This window comes from Trichosurus vulpecula, chromosome 3 (assembly GCF_011100635.1).
Source record: "Trichosurus vulpecula isolate mTriVul1 chromosome 3, mTriVul1.pri, whole genome shotgun sequence".
NCBI lineage: Eukaryota > Metazoa > Chordata > Mammalia > Diprotodontia > Phalangeridae > Trichosurus > Trichosurus vulpecula.
In genome coordinates this window covers 134,886,390-134,911,165 of record NC_050575.1, presented here as the reverse complement: position 1 = coordinate 134,911,165, position 24,776 = coordinate 134,886,390, and the positions used below count along the sequence as shown (strand labels likewise).

The following is a 24,776-nucleotide window of genomic DNA, read 5'->3' as shown; positions in this document are numbered from 1 at the left end:
GGTCCCCTGAGATCTGTTTCTGCACTAGAGCTTCCTGTGTTGATGCTCTGTCTTGTTTTCCATTTCTTGGTGCTGGGATGCTTCTAGCTCTGCTACCGCCACTGCCAGTGCTGCCATCCTGGAGTGCTTCTGACTAACCCCTAACCCCATTGTCTGCAGACTTCTCTCTCTGTCTTCCTAATCTGCCCTGGGCTGGAAAAATGACTCACTGTGACTTTTTCTTGTCTTCCTTGATTAGGTTTTGGTCTGTCATGTTTTGGAGGGTTGTTGTGGAAGAGATCTGTTAGGAGAAAACCATCTTGGCTCCTCCTCCTTATACTTTCCTCCCCATCATGTAGTGTTCAGTCCAGGAACACTGGCTTCCTTGTCATACCTCAAACCGGACACTCCATCTCTCAGATCCAGGCATTTTCTCTGGCTGTTCCCCATTCCTGGAATGCTTTCCTTCCTCACCTGCCTCCTGGCTTCTCTTGTTTCCTTTAAATTCCAACTAAAATCCCATCTTCTACAAGAAGTCTTTCCTAATCCCCCTTAATCCTAGTGCTCTTCATTTAATTATTTTCTATTTTCTTATGTATAGCTTTTTTTGTACACATTTGTCTCCCCCTAGATTGTGAATTACCTGAAAGCAGAAAGTATCTTTTTGCCTCTTTTTATATCCCCAGTCCTTAGCACAGTGTTTGACACACAGTAGGCACTTAATCAATGTTCGTTGACTGTTCTCCTAGTTGTTCCCTGTGCCTGGCAGGTACTTCTTTACCTCCTGCCTTAATAAATATTTGCTGACTTAACTGATCTGAGTTCAAATTCTGGCTCTGACACTTATTGAGTTGCTGAACTTCATTTTCTTCATCTGTAAAGAGTGAATAATTATTATGGAACTCATTTCACAGGGCTGTTCAATTAACAAACATTTATTAAGCACCCACTATGTACCAGGCACAATGCCACGGTGCTCAGTATATATAAACAAAAATAAAAGTCTGTGCCCTCAGGAGCACTAGTGCGGGCATATTAGTAAATGTAAAATCTATGCAAAGTCAATAAAAAGTAATTTTGTTGTGACATTAGCAGCTAGGAGATCAGATCAGGGAAGGCCTTAAATAGGAGCAGGCATTTTGGCTGAGCTTTGACAGGGATTAGGGTTCTAAAGTCTGGAGTTAAGGAGGATGGTGTGCATTCTAGCCTTGTGGGTCTCAGTGGGGATAGCTGTTCACAAGCACTATGATAGGAGATGGTATGGGGTGTGTGAGGAACAGCAAGTGGACCAGTTTGGCTAGAACACAGACTCCTTAAAAGGGAGTAATATATTCCTTCTGGAAAGGTAGGTTTTGAGTCACAATGTGGATGGCTTTAAATGCAAACATAGGAATTTTAATTTTGCTCTAGAGACATTAGGGAATCTCTGGAAATTTTATTTGTCTTTTTAGTAGAGGAGAAATGTGGTTAAGGTCTAGACTTTTGGAATAGCACTTTGTTGTGAGGAAAACATTTTGCTTTCTTTTGAATTAAGACTTTAAAGTAACTTAAAGATTACAAGTATCAATATTTAATCTGATTATTTCTAATTTAAGCAGATTAATTTTGAAAGATAATTTCAGTATGAAAATCAATCCAATCTGAATATTTGAGTTGAAACTTTGACATTCTGTTAAAGAAAGAAGAGGCTTATAGAGATTTAGGATCTTCAGTTACAATGTTCATTTTTTTTGGGCAGAGTGAATGAAAGAGAACAAGATTACTATAAGTGAGGGAATGGAAAAAACAGTAGGATAGAAACTTTTGCTTAATGGATGGAACTTCTGAGTTCAGGATTTTGGAGGTAATGCAGTTCCTTAGTAATGGTAAGAGCTAAAGTGTGGTGCGTGGCAGTAGTGGGATGGAAGTTGAGGACTGAGAAATTGTACCAGTATATTTGAGAGGTCATCAAAATTGTCTCTCTGCTGAATTCCATTCTCTCATCTCCAACTGCCTAGTGGACACCTCAACTGGATGTCCTGTAGACATCTTAAATTCAACATGGCCCAAAATGAACACATTATCTTTACCTCCCAAACTTCCCCTCTTCCTGATTTTCCTATTACTGTTGAAGGCACTATCATCCTCCCAGTTACCCAGGCTCCCATCATAGATGTCATGATTAACTCCACACATTGTCTCTCACCTGTTGCCAAGGCCTGTCGATTTCCCCTTCATAACATCTCTTACATATGCCCTTTTGCCCTCTGACATTGTGATCCATTGACACAGGCCTCCTTACTGTTCTTGACACAAGATACCCCTCCTATTGCTTTTTAGTTGTTTTCAGTTTGTGTCTGATTCTTTATGACCCCATTTGGGGTTTTATTGGCAAAGATGCTGGAGTGGTTTGCCATTTCCATTCCTTCTCCAACTTGTTTTACAGATGAGGAAATTGAGACAAACAGGGACAGTTAATGAGTGTCTGAGGCCAAATTTGAACAGGCCCAGCACTCTATCCACTGCACCATCTAGCTGCACTTTATGTCCATTTCCTGACTCTAGGCATTTTTACCAGCTGTCCTTTATCCCTGAATGCTCGCTTTCCTCATCTCTGCCTCCTGGCTTCCTTCAAGTCCCAGTTAAAATCCCACCTTTTATAGGAAGCCTTTCCCAATCCTCCTTAATTCTGGTCCCTTTCTACTGTTGATTATTTCTTGTTTGTCCTGTTTCTAGCATTTGTTTGTTCATTTATTTATTCTCACCTTTTAGACTGTGAACTCCTTGAAAGCAGAGACTGTCTTTTACCATTCTTTGTGATCCCTAGTACTTAGCACAGTATCTGGCACATAATAAATGTTCATCGACTGACTGAATGAAGACTCCTGGTTGTTCCCTATGCCTAGAATGCACTTCTTCACCTTGTCTTCAGAATATTTCTCTTCAAAATTTAGTTCAGGCCCCTGATCCTTCATAAAACTTTCCTCTTCCCTCAGTTGTTAATGCTTTCTTTTTTCAAATTGCCCTGTATTACTTAATGTTGTATTTCTCTTGCCCCCAGCCCCCTCCAGCCTCATCTAGCCCTTTAAGATGAGATTGTTTTGTTCTTGTTTTAGTATTCCCTGTGGCCTTTTGTATTTCTCTTTGCCTTGTGTAGAGTAGACGCTTAGTGAATGTTTGTGGAATTGAGTTGAATTGACCAAGATCATATAGCTAATAAGTAGCAGAGTCAGCAGAGCAACAATGTAAACTCAGATACTTTCATTTCTGACTCAAAATTTCTTTTATAAATTATTTATCTAAATTATCAAGCATTTTTTAAATCTCTTCTTCCCCTACCATCTCCCACTCCACTCCTCATAACATAAAGAATAAACAACAGACAAGTAAAACACACTGCCTCATTAACTATCAAAAAATGTGGCTCATTCTTCCTATTACTTCATCACCTCTCTCTCATGATGTGGGCAACATTCTTCATCATCACTCATTCCTCTGCTGCTTCTACTTTTAACTCTCCAGACTTTGATACCGTGTCCCAGCTGCCTTTGCACCCTCAAAGTTCCCTATGTTTTTGTGGTGTTCTCACTTTCAAATATTCCTCTGTCCAGAAGCTTATTTCTTCTGTTGGTTCCATTTTGAGGAGGGGCCCAGGCCAGCCATTATTACTTCCTCTTTGCTATTGAGTCTTTAGCCTACATACCCTGCTGTGTAACCTTTTCAGCTCACTTTTATGTTATACACCCGTATTAAACTGCAATGTCCTTGAGGACTGTCTTTCTAGTTCTTGTATTTGTGTCATCAGCACCTAGTGCTGTGCTCGGCACATAGCAAGTAAACACTTAATAAATGTTTATCGACTGGAGTGAACAACCCTCTGGAATCATAGTTGATCATTGCGTTGATTAGAGTTCTTGAGCTTTCCAGAATTGCTCACTTTTACAGCATTGAGGTTGTAGTATAAATCATTCTCCTGGTTCTGCTCACTTCACTTTGCATCAGTTCATGAAAAGTTTTCTTAGGTTTCTCTGACTCCCCTCCTTTATCATTTTTTACAACACAGTAGTATTACATTACATTATTGTACTGTAATTTGTTCCATCATTCTCTTGTTGATGGATACCCCTTAGTTTTCAGTTTGTTACCATTACAAAAAGATACACTATAAATATTTTTGTGCACATAAGACCTCTTTCAACTTTGATCTTTTTGGGGTATAGGACTATTTATGGAATGATTAGGTCAAAGAGCATGTACAGTTCAGTTACGTTTTTATGTCTACTTCCAAATATTTTTTAAAATGTACCCTTTCTATTATACTATATACTCTATAATTCATAGGGCTTTATACATTTGTGGGCAGAGATTTATCAGTTTGTTATTTAATCAATAATGAACTTTTAATAAAATGTAACAGCAAATAGCTACAATGAAAATATAATTTTAATTCATTTTACATTTTAAATATTTTTGCAACAAATAATCATTTACTCCCACCCACTTCCTTCCATTATTATTATCCATGCATTACTGTTTTTGTGTCTATATTTTCTCTGTATACTGACTTTTGCTTTCTGAATTCTTTATTTGCATTATTTCAGGCATTTCAAGCATATTTCTTCCTTCCTCCCTATTACATTGATACATTGTTTTTTTCAGTCATTTTCCAGTTGTTAGGGTGTTTTTAGCTTTTTGCTATTTCAAATAATGTTGCTAGAAATGTATATGAAAATAACTTTTTCTTCCTTTTTGTACTAGTGCCAATGATAGGCTTTACTGTCAAAGACTATGAATGATAAATGAATAAAAAAGGCATTTATTAAGCACTTTATACATTTTAATTACTGTTATGGATGCTGGGGATATAAATATAAAAGAGACAGTCCCTATGTTCAAGAGGTTTGATTCTAACAGGCAGATGCAACATATATGGAGGGAATGTGACCAAAGGTCACAGGGATTTTGAATGGAGCTGTAGGGCAATGGAGTAATATACCTTTTCTAGAAATAGTAGTAGAATAGTAGTATTGATTCAGTTATTGTTTACAAAGCAAGATGGTCAAATGGTCTGGACAGTTTATGTGTAGTATGTTCTGATCAACAGCATAGCCCTAGGGCAGGAAGGGGATACTTACTTCTGAATTAAAGAAAGCAATATATGTATTGTATCAGTTTCTCCACAACCAAATCATTACCAAATTTTGTTCCTTTATTTGGGGTTGGGGAGAGTTTTACAACTTGGGACTTTCAGTTCAGAGATTCTCACCTCCAAACAGCATCTTGAGTACTCCACAAGTTTCTATGACTAGTCATTTTTGTGACTCTCTTTAGGTAGACACATAATATACCTATTTGTTTATTGAGAAAACTTTATTTGTGTGGGGGACGGGGAGAAAAAATGTAATTCAGTAGATGGCAACTTTTCCCTTCAGTAGTAAATAGAGATACAGACTTTTTGACCTTATTGGATGACATTTTATAATTCTGATTCTTAAAAAAGTAGCTAAGATTTATAACAGTAAATATAGTTTAAAAACCAAAATCTGTGTACTTTTGTTCATCTTGGCCCCTTGAATTGAATATAGGCTGCCCAGTTCCCACATATCTACTTTAGTGAAACCCTTAAAATTCCACCATACCAAATAATGATCAAGAAATTCAATGAAAAATTATGGTAACTTCTTTCCAGAACTGCACAAAATGTCAACCCCACCCCTCACAAAGTACCACCCTGCAAAAGCAGAGACTTTCAGGGACCATGTGCTGAAGCAGCAAGCAGCCGATATGATACCGACCTTCGGGGCTACAGTACTAAGACTGGGATACCTTATGTCCAGAGCTGCTGAGGTCCCTAAAATTCTCTTGAGGAACCACAAGGGGGTCCTAAAAATCTAAACCATAGAGGTAGAGGTCAGGACAAGAATCCTGAAGCTTCAGTGCCCAGTTACCCTACCTAAGAATGCAGCAAGGGCGGACCCTTCCCTTGGTACAAAGCCTTAGTTCAGGAACTAGGTATGAAGAAATGAGTAAATCAAATAAAACAACATCTAGCATAAATATTTATTGCAAATCTGTAACAACTACAAGCATAGACTCAAAGGAAAAGTGGATTTTCTACAAGAACTATAATGAATACTTAGCATAAATGAAACGAAATATTTGAAATAAAAGTTCTTGAGAAAAGAATTGGAAAAAGAATAAATAGCTTAGAAGAAATAAACAGTAGAAAGCCTCATTTAGAAAATGGGATCCCTGAAAACTTGAATAAACCACATAGGAATTACTAATTCTGCAAGACAGCAAGAAATATAAGATCCAAATCAAAAGATTGAAAAAAATACAAAATATAAAACATCTGGTATCAAAAACAACTGATCTGGAAAACAGGTCAAGGAGAGATTTTTGGAATCCCTGAAAATAATGATTTTTTTTAAGCCTGATTTTTTAAGGTTGGTTGTCATGGGTAGTGTGACAAAAAGGAGAGAGTACGCACTTGCAACCCTACATTTTTTGCTGATCCCCTGAAATCCTTTGGTGGACCTCAAGCGACCCGCAGGCCCTATGAGCAGGTCTAGGCCACAATTTACCAAAAGGTTTACAACCAAGAATAGCTAACCCTGCGTAGCTGAGTGTAATCCCAAAGTGGGGGAGGGGGCAGAAATGTATCTTTAATGGACTTCTAAGTATTTCTTATGAGAAGGCTGGATCTGAGTAGGAATTTTGAAATGCAAATACAGGAGTCTAGAGAAACCTTGAAAGGTAAATTTATTTGAGCAGTTGGAAGGGACAGTATGATGATGTAGTGCTAATATTCCAGTGGAGGGGAAAGAAACAAATTCTTCTTCAAAAACTTTATATCATCAGAAGGTAAAAGGCTAGTTAAAAAAAGAAAAACAGGTCCTGGTAGAGGATTGATTCTGTTTTGAGGATCAGAAGAGGAGAAAGAGAATGAGGAATAAAAGGAGTAAATTTTATTGTAGAAAATAGGAAGAAGAGAGTGGAATTTACTACTTCTCATAACTGATATACATGAAAGGAAGGATATACAAACATGGAAGGGCTGGGAGCATTGAACAGTGAATGAACCTCACTCTATCTAAAACAAAGGAGGCTTGAACATACACACACACACACACACACACACACACACACACACACACACATGTACACACGTATAGACAAATCATACTCTACTGGGAAGCAAGTGGGGATAGGGAGGAAATGTTAAGAGATAATTCCAAGGAGAGAATTATCAAAATAACAAGTAAAATGAACTTCCTAATCCTGAAGAGAAAATTAAAACGTAGCTGGGGAGAATAGAATTAAAATCTAAGGGGTGGTATTAGGTTTCCTCTTAGATTATTGGGGAGTAAATGAACAAATTGTGGGACATGAATATAATGGATTATTGTGCCATAAGAAACACTGAATGAAGGGGCAGCTAGGTGACTCATTGAGTAGAGCACCGGCCCTGGAGTCAGGAGGACCTGAGTTCAAATTTGGCCTCAGACACTTGACATACTTATTAGCCGTGTGACCTTGGTCAAGTCACTTAACCCCAATTACCCTGCCTTCCCACCTCAAAAAAAAAAAAAGAAATAGTGAATGAAGCTATTTCAGAGAATCCTGAGTAATATGAACCTAATGAAGCAAAATAAACAATGAGACTCCATTTAAACAAGGACAATAATATTGTAAATAAAAACTTGGAAAGGCTTAAGAAATTTGATTAAAGCATTGACCTCCTAGGTCTTCAGAGGACCTCTAATGAAGCATGTTAGTCACCTCCTGACAACGCAATGACTTAAGGTACAGGAAGAGACAGACATTTTTGGACATGGCCGCTGTGTGGATTTGTTTCGCTTGATTCTGCTTACTTATTACAAGAATCTCCTCACCACTTTTTATTTTTTATTATGGGGAGGCGAAAGAGGGGAGGGAAAAAGAGTTAGCAATAAAAGGGGAAGGATTCTAACTTTTTGTAAGTTCACAGAAGAAAACAGATAAAGTTCAGTAGGAAGTACAGAGAAGAACAGTTTTGGATGTAACATTGTAGAATTTATTATATACTTTTAAAATAGAAAGTGATGCATATGGAAGTGAGCCTTTTTTGGTGTTTAGGTTAAAAAAAAATCTTAAAAAGAAATAGATCACAACAGAAATGCTGCCAAAAACAACCTATCAACCAAAGGCTGTACAACCAATTGTTGTACTTAAAGGAAAAAAAACCAATAAATTAGTGTTGTTTGGATAACAAAAAAAAATTTCCTTAGACTACTTTCATTGACAGGAAGTCAAATTGTTCTACTGTAAAATATACAGATATTTGAAATGTTAGTTTAGGGTCATCAGAGTAGCCTTAACCAGTGCTTACCCTTTGTAATCTAATTTTCATAAAGCATTTCCTTAATGCAGACAAAAATTATGTTCTTCATTTGTCTAGGGCAACATTCAAGTATTTTTATAAGCTATCTTGTCAAAAAGAGCCATAATGTGTTAGTAAAATGTAGATAATTATATAATACTGAAGTAATAAAGTAGTTTTCATAGGGTTTTAATAAAAAAAAATCTTTCATTAGTGCAAAGTTTGAGTACATACTGTGGGGAAACCCAATTTTGAAGTTTTGTAAGCAAAGACTGAAGAGAAGGAAATGATTTAATTACATTGGAATTTTCAGTGAAAGCAGCCAGTCTGAATTTGTGTCATTCCAGTGGCTTAACCCCTTAGAATGCACGCCTCCTCAACAAAACAAAACAAAATGGGACTTCCAGAGAGTTTCCTAAAATATTTGGTAAATGCTATATGCAAAACTGTGCCTTACTTGAAAAAAATCTTCACGAAAGTATGCCTACATCTTGTGAAAAATAAAGAATACAGTATTTGCACTTTTAAATATATTTGAGGTTTACAATGAAAATAATAACCGACACATTGGTTTTAAAGGCTGCAAGACATAATTATCTCATTTGACCCTCACAAACCGTCTTATTTAATTTTAAGAGAAGGATTCATTTTAGGTATTTTGCTGTGTTTTTTTCCCCCCAGGAGGTACTTTGGATTTATTTCATTGGTATGATTGCTCCCTCCACTGATTCAGATTCCATCTACTTCCTTTGAAAATATATACTAAAATTTTCAAATGGATCTGTGATCTAGTATTGATGTAGGCATTTCCACCAACAACTTAGATCCCAATCTGCCCATGCCTGTTCATTGTATGTGATTCATCTTAATGTTACTCTTCATTGTTCTCCCTCATAATTTCTCTGTAAGGGCAACCCAACATATTAGGGGAATGTTCCTAGCTTTCTTTTAACATCATAAAGATACCAGTGTAATACATGGACTGTCCCTATGTTATCCCTTGCTCTCTCCTTGTCACCAGCTCAATTGTATTATTCACTTAAAATTTTCTTTAGTGATATCCTTTAATGATATGTTTCTCCTTCACAGTTCCTGTTCAGTAGTGTATTGTAGTCTTCTCACATTTACCATGTTTTTCTATCCATTGCTCTTTGAGTAATTTACATATCTTTGAAAAATAGTTTTTTTTTCTAAAAATTTTTTTACACTTTGATTTTATTTTCAGTTCCAAATTCTCCCCTTCACCCATTGAAAAGGCAATGAAAACAAAACTCATTACAAATATAAGTATTTATACATATGCAGAACATTATAAATATATGCATATGTGTGTATAGTCATACAAAACAAATTCCTTTATTAGCCATATCCAAAATATAATAAAGAAAGAAAGAAGGAACTATGTATCAATTTTTACTCTTGAATCTATGGAATCTCTGTTGGGTGGTGTTTCAACATGAATCCTTTGGAATTATGGTTGGTCATTGTGATGATCAGTCATTTAAGTCCTTAAAAGTTGCTTTTACTACATAAATATTGCTTTTACTACATAAATTGCTCTCTTGCTTCTACTCATTTCACTCTGTGTCAGCTTGTACAAGTCTTCCTAGGCTTTTCTGAAACCTTTCTCTTCATCATTTCTTACAGGATAGTATTTATCATATTCATGTGCTAGTTTCCAATTCTTTGCCACTGTAAAAAGGTGCTATAAATATTTTTGTATGTGGAGACCTTTTTCTCTTTCTTTGATCTCTTTATCATATAGGCCTAGTAGCAGTATTGCTGGGTCAAAAAGTATGCACAATTTAATAACTCTTTTTGGAAGAGTTTCAGTTATTTTCCAAAATGGCTAGTTGGATTTGCTCACAGCCCTATCAGTTGTGCATTGTTGTACCTGTTTTTCCACATCCTTTTCAGCATTTGTCATTTTCCTTTTTTTTTTTAAATCTTAGTCAATCTAATGGGTATGAGTTGGAACCTCGGAATTGTTTCAATTTGCATTTCTCTTATTATTAGTAATTTAGAGCATTTTTTTCATATGGCGTTTGATAGCTTTGATTTCTTACTCTAAAAACTGCCTATTCATCTCATCTGTCAATTGGGAGGAGTGGTTTTTATTCCTGTAAATTTGACTCAGTTCCGTATATATTTTAAAAATAAAACCTTTATGAGAGAAACCTGCTGCAACTCCCCCCACCCCAGTTTCCTATTTTCTTATAATTTTAGCTGCATTCGTTTTTGTTTGTGTAAAACCTTTTTAATTTTATGTAATCAAAATTGTCCATTTTACTTCCTTTGAACACCTCTGTTTCTTGTTTTGTAATGAACTCTTCCCCATCTGACTGGTTTTTCTTCCATGCGTCTATGTTGCTTATGATGTCTAAATCATGTAACTATTTTGAACTCATCCTGGCATATGGTGTGAGATGTTAGTCTATGCATCATTTCTGCTAGTTTCCAGTTTTTCCAACAATTTTTGTTAATTAGTTCTTTTGCTCCAGTAGTTGGGATCTTTGGTTATACCAAACAGTAGGCTACTGTACTCTTTTGCTTCTATATGTTGCATACCTGATCTCTTCCACTGATCAGCCTATTTCTTACTCCATACCAAGTTGTTTTGAAGATTATGGCTTTGTAGTGTATTCAACATATGATGCTGATGAGAGCCCTTCCTTCCCATTTTTTTTCCATTAGTATCCCTTGATACTCTTGACCTTTTGTTCCTCCAGATGAATTTTATTATTATTTTTCTATAAAGGAAAAATAGGTCTATAATCATTTGGTAGTTTGATTAGTATGGCATGGACTACATAAATTAATTTAAGTAGTATTGTCATTTTTATTGTCTTAGCCTACCTATAAGCATAATAGTTCTCCAGTTATTTAGATCTTTGTGTGAACAATATTTTGTAATTGTGTTCATATAGTTTCTGTGTGTGTCTTGGCAGATAGATTCCCAAGTATTTTATACCATCTATAGTTATTTAAACATTTAAAATGGAATTTCTCTCTTAATCTCTTCCTGCTGGATTTCGTTGGTAATACCCAGAAATGCTGATGATTTATTTGTGTGAGTTTATCTTATGTTATAACTTCATTGTGACGTTGTTAATTATTTCAGTTAGTTTTTTAGTTAACCCTTGAGCAAACCATCATGTCACCTGCACTGAGTAATGGTTTTGTTTCCTTATTGCCTATGCTTATTCAGATAATTTCTGTTAAGCCCCCTTCACACTTCATTTTCATTTTCTTGTACTATTGCTATAGCTAGTATATCTAGTGCAGTATTGAATAGTAATGGTGGTAATGGACATCCTTGCTTTTCCCCTGATCTTATTGGAAAAGCTTCTAACTTATCCCCATTACAGAGAATGCTTATTGTTGATTTTAGATATACACTACTTATCTCATTTTAAGGAAAGCTCTGTTTATTCCTGTGTTGTTGTTGTTATTGTTGTTATTGTTTTAATAGGAATGGGTGTTGTATTTTATCAAAAGTTTTTCAGTACCTATTGAAGTAATGATATGATTTTTGTTGGTTTTGTTATTAATATGGCCAGTAATGCTGACAGTTATTTCTAACATTGAACCAACTCTGCATTCTAGGTATAGCTCTAATCTGGTCGTATAGTATGCCCTTTGTGATATTGCTGCATTCTCTTTGCTAGCATTTTATTTAAAATTTTTGTATCAATATTCATTAGGGAAAGTAGTCTGCAGTTTTATTTTTCTGCTTAGCTTCTCCCTGGTTTAAGTATCAAGACCAATATTTATGACAAAAAAAGAATTTGATAGGATTCTTTCATTACCATTTTTTTCAAGCAGTTTATGTAGTATTGGAATGAATTGTTCTTTAAATATTTGTTGGGGGTGGAGCCAAGATAGTGGCAGGAAAGCAGGGACTTCTTTAAGTTCCCCCCCAAATCCCTCCACACACCTGTAAAAAATTACTCTGAACAAATTCTAGAGCTGCGGAATGCAAGAACCAGCAGAGGGAAACAGATGCCCAGCCAAGGAGAGCCTGGATGGTCACCGGGAAGGGTCTATCACATGGTGCTGAGAGCGGAGGGCAGCACCTGGACAGACCAGACCCGGAGTCAGCGAGCTGGAAGAGGCCCTGGGGCCATAAAACAGTGAGCTGTGGCAGTTACCAGACTTCTCAACCCACAAACACCAAAGAGCAGGTTAGGGGGAAACTGCAGGATAGAGTTCAGAGTGATCTGGCCACCAGCTTTGGGGGATGGAGGAGGTCATGCAGCAGTGACAGTAGCAGCAGCAGGAAGCTCCTGAGGCTGCCTCCAGATCACCAGTGTCAGCGGCTTCCCAAGGCCCTGGCTCACACCATGGGAGGAATCTAGCAGCGGATCAGAGCAGAAGTACAAGGAGCGCTTTGTGGGCACAAAGGCAGACTCTCTTACTGTGCCCTGCTTGGATCTGAATTGCAGTCCTGGTTGGCAGTTCTTGGGGGAGGAGGAGGATTGCTGTGACAGAGCCTGGGGTGATGGTGGAGTAGAAGTAGCTCTGAAAATAGCAGCACAGCTGCTAAAGCTTGGGACAAAGTACTCTCTACTCTACAAGCAGTCATATCCTGACAAAAAGCTCAAAGGTCAAGTAGTTGGCTGGGAACATGAACAGGCAGCGAAAACGAACTCAGACTCAAACTCAAACTCTAGATTCCTTTTTTGGTGACAAAGAAGCTCAAATCATACAGCCAGAAGAAGTCAACAAAGTCAAAGAGCCTCCATCAAAAGCCTCTCAGAAAGATATGAATTGGGCTCAGGCCATGGAAGAGCTCAAAAAGCATTTGGAAAAGCAAGTAAGAAAAGTAGAGGAAAAATTTGGAAGAGAAATGAGAGTGATGCAAGAAAACCATGAAAAACAAGTCAATGACTTGCTAAAGGAGACCCCAAAAAATACTGAAGAAAATAACACCTTCAAAAATAGACTAACTCAAACAGCAAAAGAACTCCAAAAAGCCAGTGAGGAGAAGAATGCTTTGAAAGGCAGAATTAGCCAAATGGAAAAGTAGATCTAAAAGACCACTGAAGAAATACTACCTTAAAAATGAGATTGGAGCAAGTGGAAGCTAGTGACTTGATGAGAAATCAAGATATTCTAAAACAGAACCAAAGGAATGAAAAAATGGAAGACAATGTGAAATACCTCATTGGAAAAACCACTGACCTGGAGAATAGATCCAGGAGAGATCATTTAAAAATTATTGGACTACCTGAAAGCCATGATCAAAAAAAGAGCCTAGACATCATCTTTCAAGCAATTATCAAGGAAAACTGCCCTGATATTCTAGAGCCAGAGGGTAAAGTAGAAATCGAAAGAATCCACAGATCTCCTCCTGAAAAAGATCCCAAAAAGAAAACTCCTAGGAATATAGTAGCCAGATTCCAGAGTTCCCAGGTCAAGGAGAAAATACTGCAAGCAGCTAGAAAGAAACAATTTGAATATTGTGGAAACACAATCAGAATAATACAAGATCTAGCAGCTTCTACATTAAGGGATTGAAGGGCTTGGAATATGATATTCTGGGGGTCAAAGGAGCTAGGATTAAAACCAAGAATCCCCTACCCAGCAAAACTGAGTATAATGCTCCAAGGCAAAATATGGATTTTCAATAAAATAGAGGACTTTCAAGCTTTCTCAATGAAAAGACCAGAGCTGAATAGAAAATTTGACTTTCAAATATAAGAATCAAGAGAAGCATGAAAAGGTAAACAAGAAAGAGAATTCATAAGGGACTTACTGAAGTTGAACTGTTATGTTTACATTCCTACATGGAAAGATGACGTGTGTAATTAATTCATGAGACCTTTCTCAGTATTAGGGGAGTTGAAGGGAATATAGACAGAGGGTACAGGATGAGTTGAATATGAAGTGATGATATGTTAAAAAATGAAATAAATTTAAGGGATGTGAGGGGAATATATTGAGAGAGGGAGAAAGGGAGAGGTAGAATGTGGTAAATTATCTCACATACAAGTGGAAGATAAAGCAGTTCTGTTGGAAGGGAAGAGGGGGCAGGTGAGGGGGAATGAGTGAATCTTACTCTCATCAGATTCAACTTGAGGAGGGAATAACATACACACTCAGTTGGGTATCTTACTCCACAGGAAAGTAAAGGGAAAGGGATTAAAAAAAGTGGGGGGTGATAGAAGGGAGGACAGATAGGGGGAGGAGGTGATCAAAAGCAAACATATTTGAAAAGGAACAGGGTCAAGGGAGAAAACTGAATAAAAGGGGACAGGATAAGATGGAAGGAAATACAGTTAGCCTTTCACAACATGAGCATTGTGGAAGTGTTTTGCATAATGATACATGTGTGATCTATGTTGAATTGCTTGCCTTCCTAGGGAGGATGGGTAGGAAGGGAAGAGGAGAGAGAATTTGGAGCTCAAAGTTTTAAAAGCAGATGCTTAAAAAAATTTAAAAAAAAATTTTTTGCGTGCAGCTGGGAAACAAGATATATAGGGAATGGGGCATAGAAATCTATCCTGCCCTACAAGGAAGTAAGAGGAAAAGGGATGGGGGGGGGAATGAGGTGAAAGAGGGGAGGGCTGACTGGGGAACGAGGCAGTCAGAATATATGCCATCTTGGAATGGGGGGGAGGGTAGAAATGGGGAGAAAATTTGTAACTCAAAATCTTGTGGAAATCAATGTTGAAAACTAAAATATTAAATAAAATATATACAGAAAAATATTTGTTAAAAATTCATTTGTAAGTCTGTCTGGCTCTGGGTATTTTTCTTTAGGAATTGTGTTAAATTTCTTTTTCTAAAATAATGTTATTTAAGTATTCTATTAACTTTTCTGTTAGTCTGGGCAACTTATATTTTTGAAAATATTCATTTCATTTAGATTTTCAGCAGGTATATAATTAGAAGAAACAGCTCCTAATAATTGCTTTTATTTCACCTTCATTAGTTATAAATTTGCCTTTTTTCATTTTTGATAACTGTCAATTTGGTTTTCTTTCTTTTTTAAAAATCAAATTAGGTAATGGTTTATCTGTGGGGTTTTTTCCTTTAAAAATGTGCTTCCATTTTATTTGTTAATTCAGTGGATTTTTTCTTTCACTTGTTAATCCCTCCTTTTATTTTTTAAGATTTTTATTTTGATATTTAATTGGGGCTTTTTGATCTGTTGGCTTTCTAATTTTATTAATTGCATGCCCAGTTGATCTTCTCTTTCTTTTCTTGATGAAAGAATTTAGAGATGTAAATTTTCCCCTGAGTATTGCTTTAGCTGTATCCCACAAATTTTGTTATGATGTCTCATTTTGTCATTTTTCTAGTGAAATTACTGATTGTTTCAGTGATTTGTTCTTTAACCCATTAATTCTTTAGTAGTAAGTTACTTAGTTTTCAATTAATTTTAGTCAATATTTCAAAGACCCTTTATGGGATATAATTTTGTTGCATTGTCTTTGGTAAAGATACATTTATTATTTCTCCTTTTCTGCATTTGTTTGTGAGGTTTTTATGTTCGAAGATGTGGTCAGTTTTTGTGAATGCGGCATACAGAACTGAGAAATTGTTATAATATTTTCTAATCCTATTCAATATTCTCTAAAGGTCCATCATAGCTAACTTTTCTAAAATTTTATTCAGTCGCTTAACTTTTTCTTGGTTTACTTTTTGGTTTGATGTACCTAGGTTCAAGAGGGATAAATTGAGGTCCCTGACTATTATAATTTTACTATCTGTTTCTTCCTGTAATTCATGTAATTTTTCCTTTAAGAATTTAGATGCTATGCCATTTGATCTGCATTATATTTAGTATTGCTATCCATTCATTGTCTTTGATACTTTTTAGCAAAATACATTTTTTTCCTATCTCTTTTAATTAGGTCTATATTTGCCATCTTTTCTACTTTATCTCCATCTTTTCTACTTTAGCTGAAGTATAAGAGCTTCTAGTCTGTTTCAGATGTATTTCTTATATATAGCATATTCTTGTTTTTAATCCATTCTACTATCTTCCTCTATTTTATGGTGAATTCATTTCATTCAAGTTTATGATTGCTGACTGTCTTTTGCTCTCCATCCTATTTTCTTAGCTATCCTCTTTTTTTCCTCTGCCCTCTCTTTTTAAGAGTCTTCTTTTAATTAGTCCCTTGCTTTAATTTGCCTTCCCCCTTTTCCCTTTAACCCCTTTCCTTCCTGTTTGCCTATTGGATAAGATGTGTGTGTGTGTGTGTGTGTGTGTGTGTGTGTGTGTATGTTTTTCCTTTTAACCAATTCATATGAGAATGAGGTTCAGGTGTGATCTTCTCTCTCTCCATTGCCCCCTCTGTTGTAAAAACTTTTTGTGCATTCCATTTATGTGAGAAAATTTTGCCCATTCTTCCCCTCCCTTCCACCATCTTTCAGTGCATTCCTGTTCACCATCCATTTTATTTTTTTGCAGTCATCTCAACAAAACAGAATCAAACTGAGGCCCTTTATCTAATTAAGACTCCCTCTGTGATGATAGTTTATGTTAGTTCATGTTAAAGTTCTTAGAGCCTACATGTATTATCTCCCAGTATAAGAATATAAAGTTTTTCTCACTCATGTTAAAATTTGTATGCTTGTCTTGAATTCTGTGCTTTGCATGTTATACTTTGTACTCAGCTTTGGTCTTTTTATCAGGAATGCCTAGAAGGCCTCAATTTTGTTAAAGGTTCATTTTCTGCCCCGCATTGGTGGAATATCATTCGAAGCCCTCTGCTTCTTTGTGTGGTTGCTACTAAATCTTGTGTGATCCCTATTGTAGCTCCTTGGTATTTGAAATCTTTCTTTATGATTGCTTTCTTTTTGTTGTTGTTGTTGATATTTATTTTGCTTATTTTTTTGTTACATTTTGAGTTCCAAGCTGTCTCCCTTCCTTCCTCCCAACCCCACACTAGAGGAGGCCAACATTTGACATAGATAGGTATGTGAAACCATGCAATACATACTTCCACATATCAGTTCTTCTCTGGAGGTGAATAGCATCTTCCTTCGTAGGTTCTTTGTAGTTAATATGAATACTCCTATACCTCTACCCTTTAGCCTGAACTTCTTCCTGCTAGGCTTTTTTCCTCTTATTTCCCTTTATCGTCAGAATCCTAAGTAGGTGCCCATCAAATTATAATGACTTAACAGTTACAGTATATAAATGCAATGGAATGTTATTGCATAATAAGAAATTATAAAAGGGATGAATTGAGAGAAGCCTATATGAACTGAGTGAGAGTCAAATGAACAGAACAAGGCAAATAATTTATATAGTGACTGCATTGTTAAGGAAAACGACTGTGAAAGACTTATTAGAAACTATGATCAATGCCCTGATCAGTCATGGTTCTAGGCAATGAGTGGTGATTCGTGCTTCTCACTTCATGATAGAGCAGTAGTGTAATAGCGATGCAGAAGGTAGAGTACGTTTTCAGACACAACCAATGTGTGGATTTGTTTTACTTGACTACACTTGTTTTAAGAGAGGGCCTTATTGGGAGCTAGGAAGTGTGGGAGATAGAGATGGCAATGATAATGATCCAAAAATAAAGTAAAAAAAGAAAAGATCCGCTTTGAAATTTAAAAAAAAATACACAGAGCACAGAGGCATTTATAAAGATGTAATAAATAATTTTAATTATATGAAAGGGACAGGGAAGGAGAAGTGAATAAATAAGTGCATAGTATTTACCATATGCAAGACACTGTAAATCTGTAAATTTTTAAACTTGTAAAGTTCTTTATGTGTCCTAAAGAAATTTACAATCTAATAGGAGAAACAACACACAAAAGAAATCTGAAAAGTGTGTGAAAGAGGAGAGGTGGAGCTGAGGAAGGAGGTACCTAAGTGGGTTTGGGGGCTTAGCGGTACCCAGTCCAAGGAGTACAAACTGGTGAGACATGAAGAGATGACTAGCCTGGGAGAATGGTTCTTTGCTCAGCCCTCTGGTCCTCTAGTCAGAAGGGCAGAAGGTACTGAAGTTACTGATAAGATGAAGATACAGAGGCTGATACAAAAAAACGAGCTTAAGTCCAAAGAAGAAGTGTGACAAGGTATCTCATTCTCTTGCTTTGAAGGTGTTGGAGGTCTGTGAGTGTGGAATGTTGTATATAATATTATATTTTTTCTTATGTATTGATTGGTTTTGCTGATTTTTTTTCTCTATTTTTTTCCTCCCCCTCTCCTGCCCAATTTTTTGTTTTATGGGATATTTCTCTGGGAGGAGAAAAGAAAGGGTTACAAGGAGAAATTGAGGAAACAAAAAATAATTTGGGTGTAAGAGAGCAAATGGAAGTTCAGAAGGAGATACACACAAGTTAGAGCTGCTGAATTAAAATACATACACACACATAAACACACACACCTAGGATAGACCCTGTAGATGGACCATGAACTAGACCCAGAATTGAAGCAGAAAAGGGTGGGCTAAATTATCTTAGGGAAATTGTGCAGTACTTTTAATGATCCCCAGCTTTTCACTAAAACAAAAACCCCTTTTTACATCTGTATTCTTCCTGTGAAGAATGCTGCAGTGACAGTAACAGAATGGTGGAAAATCAGGTAGAGGATTATGGAAACACAGTTTTTTTAGACCATGTGTTAACTTTAATTTGCCTGATAGTAATCTGAATGTGAGATCTTTGTCCAATGGCAAATGAGTAGGCGGGCTGTTTAATGAACTGAATCATACCTTGACATTCCCAATATAAACAAAACAAAAAGAAGGAAGCTACATCTTAATGGAAAGGTGGCTAACAGATACTGTTTGCAAAGGCAAATGAAAAGAATTGGCAGAGCTAGTTTTATTATATGCTAAAAACAACAAGAAAAGTCATTTCATGAGATATTTGATCATCTTGTATTGCAGTGCTAATGATAAACATGTACCAAAAGCCTTCCATGAAAATAATCACAGCTTCTATACCAACATCAGTTGAAGAGATGAAGAGGTAGAAAAATTCTATAAAGAACTCAAGATCTTCCAAATTATATCATCACGAACTGTATCACTTGTTGACTTCAGTGTAAAGGTAGGGAATAGGTGAGGATAGCAAGAAAAACATAGGATAGGTTGGGCCAGAAATATGGAATAAAAGAGGCCAAAGATTTGTAGATTACCAAGAAATATGAGCCTTTATATCATTAATGTTTTCTTTGGGGAAAAAATAGGCATTAGACATGGCAAGAACTGAATAACATCACAGAAAAATTGATTATATTTTAACAGACAGGAAAGACTCATTACTGATATGAATTATTCCTGAATCAGCTGTTTATACAAGTCAGATCATTTAAATATTGAGCACAGATCACAATTACTAAAAAGCTAGAAGGAGGATAATGAGAAGAATATACGGCATGCAATTGAACCAACTAAATCCTGACTTTAAATAAGATATTGATAATTGTGAGTGGATAATGAACAGTAGAAAGGATGATGCCTATTATAATTTCATTCAGAAACTTAGCAGATAGAAATCAATTGCCCCAAGAAGCAGACAAAAAAGAGCCTAAAAATCACCTTAGTCGTCTTTTATGAAGTGAAATCCTCCAAAATATCCCTCTTTGGAGAAGACGTTGTGCTGGTTACATAAAGTCCCAGAACTTTGTAGACCATCCTTGAAGAGATCTTTTTTTTTACACTTTTTTAAAATTTTATTTAATTTATTTAATATATTTAGTTTTCAGCACTGATTTTCACAAGAGTTTGAATTACAAATTTTCTCCCCATTTCTACCCTCCCCCCCCACTCCAAGATGGCGTATGTTCTGGTTGCCCTGTTCCCCAGTCAACCCTCCCTTCTGTCACCCCACTCCCCTCCCATCCCCCTTTCCCTTCTTCTCTTGTAGGGCAAGATAAATTTCTGTGCCCTATTGCCTGTGTATCTTATTTCCTAGTTGCATGCAAAAACTTTTTTTTGTTGTTTTTAAAACTTTGAGTTCCAAATTCTCTCCCCTCTTCCTTCCCCACCCACCCTCCCAGAGAAGGCAAGCAATTCAACATAGGCCACATGTGTATCATTATGTAAAACCCTTCCACAATACTCATGTTGTGAAAGATTAACTATGTTTTGCTCCTTCCTAACCTATCCCCCTTTATTGAATTTTCTCCCTTGACCCTGTCCCTTTTCAAAAGTGTTTGTTTTTGATTACCTCCTCCCCCTGTCTGCCCTCCCTTCTATCGTCTCCCCTTTTTTATCTTCTTCCTCCTTTCCTGTGGGGTAAGATACCCAATTAAGTGTGTATGGTATTCCCTTGAAGAGATCTTTAACCATTCAGAAGAGCTTGGTCAGTTGGAAATGGATAAAGAATGTCTGTTTCCCATATTATGACCTGCAGTTGGTTTAGCAACCAACCTTTAGAATTTGTCCATCAGTAAAAAGGTCTGCAACATACATGTAGGTATGAGCTAGGCCCAGAATTAAGCAGGAGATTGTATTAGATTGACTTCAGAAAATTTCAGAGCTCTTTTAATGACACCAGACTTCTTCTAGAAACTAAAGCCCATTTTTTAAAAATACTAATCTATTAGTATAATCATATGGCTTTGAGATAGGGAATACAACGTTCTGCAGAAAATTGAAAATAAGTATCATATAGAGGACAGTAAAGGGCTGCATGATGGGTTTGAACAGACTGCAAAGTAAAACAAATTTGGAACTTAGAACAGGAATAAAGCATGTCATCTGTGAAATATATGGCCAAAAGATAATAAGAGTTGGTCTTATGGTGAAGGTAAAGGATAAGAGTTAGATAGCCAGGGGGCTTAACTGATGTCTTCATAATATCAGGAGAAAGGGAGGATGACTTTCAGAATGTTGAGTGGGCCCCCAGTGTCAAATTTGTAGGAACACATGGAAAAAAGTTGAATGTGAAAGGTAGGTATGGATGGATAGCTTTCAGTCTGCATCATGGTAGTGAACATTCAAGCTGATAAGATCACAGATCCATGTAAGTATTCTTACTCTAATTCTGTATGCCATTTATAGAATACCAATTTGGCATTTGTGGCACATTGGAAAGAATGTTGAATCTGGAGTCAGGAGACTGGTTTTAAGTCCTAGTTCTGCCTCTTACAGCCTAGGCAAATAAGAACCAGTCTTTTAACTCCTCTAATCCTTATTTTCCTCTTCTGTAAAATGAAAAGGTTTGACTACATGACTTTTAAGTCCCTTTCTGGCTTTAAATTTGTGAGTCTGTGACCCTATTGCCTCAGAGGCCATCAGATCCAATCCATACCTGAACAAGTACTATTCTCTCTAGAACAGATGAGACAGGTAGTTTCCTAGCCTCCGAAAACTCTTAATGAGGGAAAATTCACTATCTTTTGAGACATTCTTAAGCACTCCATTCTTAAACATTCTGCTCTTGAGTAGTTCTAATTTTTAGGAAATTTAATTTTTTTCATCCCTAAATCTGCCTCTACAACTTGCACCCATTTTTTTCTACTTCTTCTCTCTGCAGCTAAGCAGAAAATTCTTATCCTTATTTCCAGAGACAGTATTTGAAGTACTTTAAGACAGCTGTCTTACTGCCCATGTAACCCTGGGTAATTGCCTTTCTCTTTTCTAAGCCTCAGTTTCTGCATCTGTAAAATGAGAAAATTCTTAGACATGACACTTCATCTCCTGCCTCTGGTCATTTTCATTGGATGTTCCCCATGCTTGGAATTCTCACTCTCCCCTTATCTCCATCTCTGGGCTTCTTTCAAGCCTCAGCTGAAGTCCTACCTTCTGCAAGAAGCCTTTCCCAGTCCTCTTTAATCTTAGGACTTTCTCTCTATTGATTATCTCCAATTAATCCTGTATAAATTTTGTTTGTGTGTAAGTTGTTTTCGTATTGTCTCCCCCATTAATCTGTGAGCTCCTTGAGAACACAGACTAGTTTGTGCCTTTCTTTGTATCTCTAGGGCTTATCATAGTGCCTGCTACATACTACTCACTTAAGTACTTGTTGACTGACTGGTACATTTAGAAGAGTGCTAGATCTGGAGTCAGAACTTAGGTTTAAATTCCAGCTATGCTATTTATTAGTTATATGATCTTGATCATAATACTTTCCCCCTGTCCCCCCCCTTTGGTTTTTTTCTCAGGTGAAAATATTCCTAAATATAAAACCTTTTTCCAAAACCAAAAACAGATAATTTTCTGAGCATGTGTCAGTTTGGTTATCTAGTCCACTAATGTCCCCTGTTTGTGTGAGAATAAGTAAAAATGAACTATACTGATTCGGAAACCAAGAACTAAAAAATCCCTGAAATGTACTTTTCTTTTTTCACAGGTACTGGGCCGATGTTTCTTGACAGTGATGCAAGTTCATTTCCAGTTTTTGTCCCAGGCATTACAGAAGGTGCAGCCAGTGGCTCTCTCCTGCTTTGCTGAAACAGTAGTGCAAGAAAGAAAGAGTGTTAGTGGCAATGGGAAAGCTTGCTTAAGTCCTACAACTGAACTGGAAGATGCATTAAGATCTTGGAGAGGGGCTGCAGAGGTAAAGTTGCCATTTAAAGGGAATTTGTTTTTACTTCTTACTGCCTGACTATGCTAAGCATGAATTATTTTGATGCTCTGGGATATTTATCATTTTCCCTTGAAAAAGAGCTTTTGTAAGTCACCATTCCAAGAAAAAGCTATTTATTTTGTTTGGAAATCATTTTTTCAGCATTTAGATTGTGATCTCCAGTAACTTCAACCTAGGGTTTCTTGATGAGTTCTTAAATTGGAATAAAAAGCATTAGGAAATCAGTTGCAGTTACAAGGATTTTTTTTTTTTTTGCACATGCCTCCTTTCACTGTAGTTAAACCGCATACACTTTTTATTTAGGTCATTAGCTATGTTTTTTCAGTCAACAAAGCCAGCAGACACTGTGAATTATAATTCCAAGTATTATTCATCTTGACATCTATATACTGTGACTTGTGAATGAGAGACAGACTAGAAAAAATATATAGGGAAATGAGGTCAAAGCCTATGACTAATATGCTCCCTCATCCTGAGGGGTTCCCATGGCCTTCAACCTCAGCAGTGTTTAGTGCAAGGAACATTCACTGAACTGAGAGTCAGAAGACCAAATTCCAGTTCTGCTAGTAAGTAGTTTTATGACCTTGAATTAAATTACCTTTTTCCTTTGGGCCTTAGTTTCCCTGTCTAGAAAATGAGAGGGGTGTACTAGATGATCTCTAAGTCTTTTCAAACCCTGATTTTCTTTGGTTCTATAATTTTTATGACTGTTTAGAATGTAGACTTCTTTATTTAACCATGCTTCTGTTACCCACAGTAAACCTCACCTAATTTGAGGTAGTATCAGTTGATTCTCATTTGGCTATAGGGTTTTTGTTATTCTTCTCAAATACTCATTAAATGAACTTAAGGAAGAAAGTTAGTGGATCATAACACATCTTCCCCTTTGGTAAGTACTTCATAATCATTTACTGCCTGTGTATGGAAATAAGAGGGCACAAAAAAAATGAACATTTTTCCACTACAAGTAAAAAGTTCTATTCTCTGTTGATAAGATTTTCTGTCATAGGCCTAAAAGTAAGATACATGATGGAGAAAGCACTGAGTTTAGTCAGGGACCCCCAAGTACTAGTCCTCTGGCTCAGCCAGTAAATTAATAGGATTTTTGGCTAATCACTGGACCTCTAATGCTTCAGGTTGCTCTTTATAAAATGAAGGGGTTGTTCTAGGTAGTGAGGCCCCTTTTTTGCATTTAACATTCTGCAACTTCATTATATCACATCAGCTCCACCAGATTATACTGTACTCGGGGACAAACAGAAAAAAACATCACAAGAAGTGTACATGTATAATTTTGACTATCATTGTGTGACCTTGAACTGGAGTTTCCTCTTTTGTAAAATGAGGTTGCACTAGATATACTAAAGTTCTAAAACATTTACTCAGTGCACAAGAACTAGAGCTCTTTTTGGTGCTAATTCTTCAGGAAGTTTACTTGTCCTATACATTGCATATGCTTCTGACAGCCAGCATCCATACAGGATTTCCTCTTAAATGACTCTTAAGCTTATTTGATTTTATGATATTCTTTTCTTTCCTGTGTGGAGAAAATAATTTTTCCAACACAAGTTTATGGTCCTAGGATTTGCTGCTTCTTATTTTCCTAGTGTACATTTGACAGTTTCATATAATACTATATATCTTGAGTTACACAAGAATGAACTTGCAGCAAATAATTTGTTTACATATAGAATAATTAGCTTAAATCATTTTGTAGCATACTACTTCTGACATTTTATAATTGACTGAGAAACCTTTTATCTGCTACTTTGGTACTTTTGCTTGCCAGCATGTTAGTCATTTAACAGGAAATCCTGTCTGGATGCTAGCTGATACCAGCAGCTGTAGTGTATAGGACAATCAGTAAACTTCCTGTGGAATTAAAGTTCAAGAAGAAACTCCTGGCTTTGTTTATTGAGTTAGTATTTTATAAAAGGAAAGT

At 36.4% G+C, this 24,776-nt stretch overlaps 1 protein-coding gene across 2 annotated transcripts in view; it reads left to right on the top strand.

The window, feature by feature from the left end:
- GARRE1 (granule associated Rac and RHOG effector 1) overlaps positions 1 to 24,776 on the top strand; it is a 119,279-nt gene that overhangs the window by 63,617 nt on the left and 30,886 nt on the right. For both annotated transcript variants that reach the window (XM_036750547.1, XM_036750546.1), the window contains one exon: positions 22,598 to 22,804. In XM_036750547.1, coding sequence (XP_036606442.1) covers positions 22,598 to 22,804 — 207 coding nt within the window. The remainder of the gene's footprint in view (positions 1 to 22,597; positions 22,805 to 24,776) is intronic.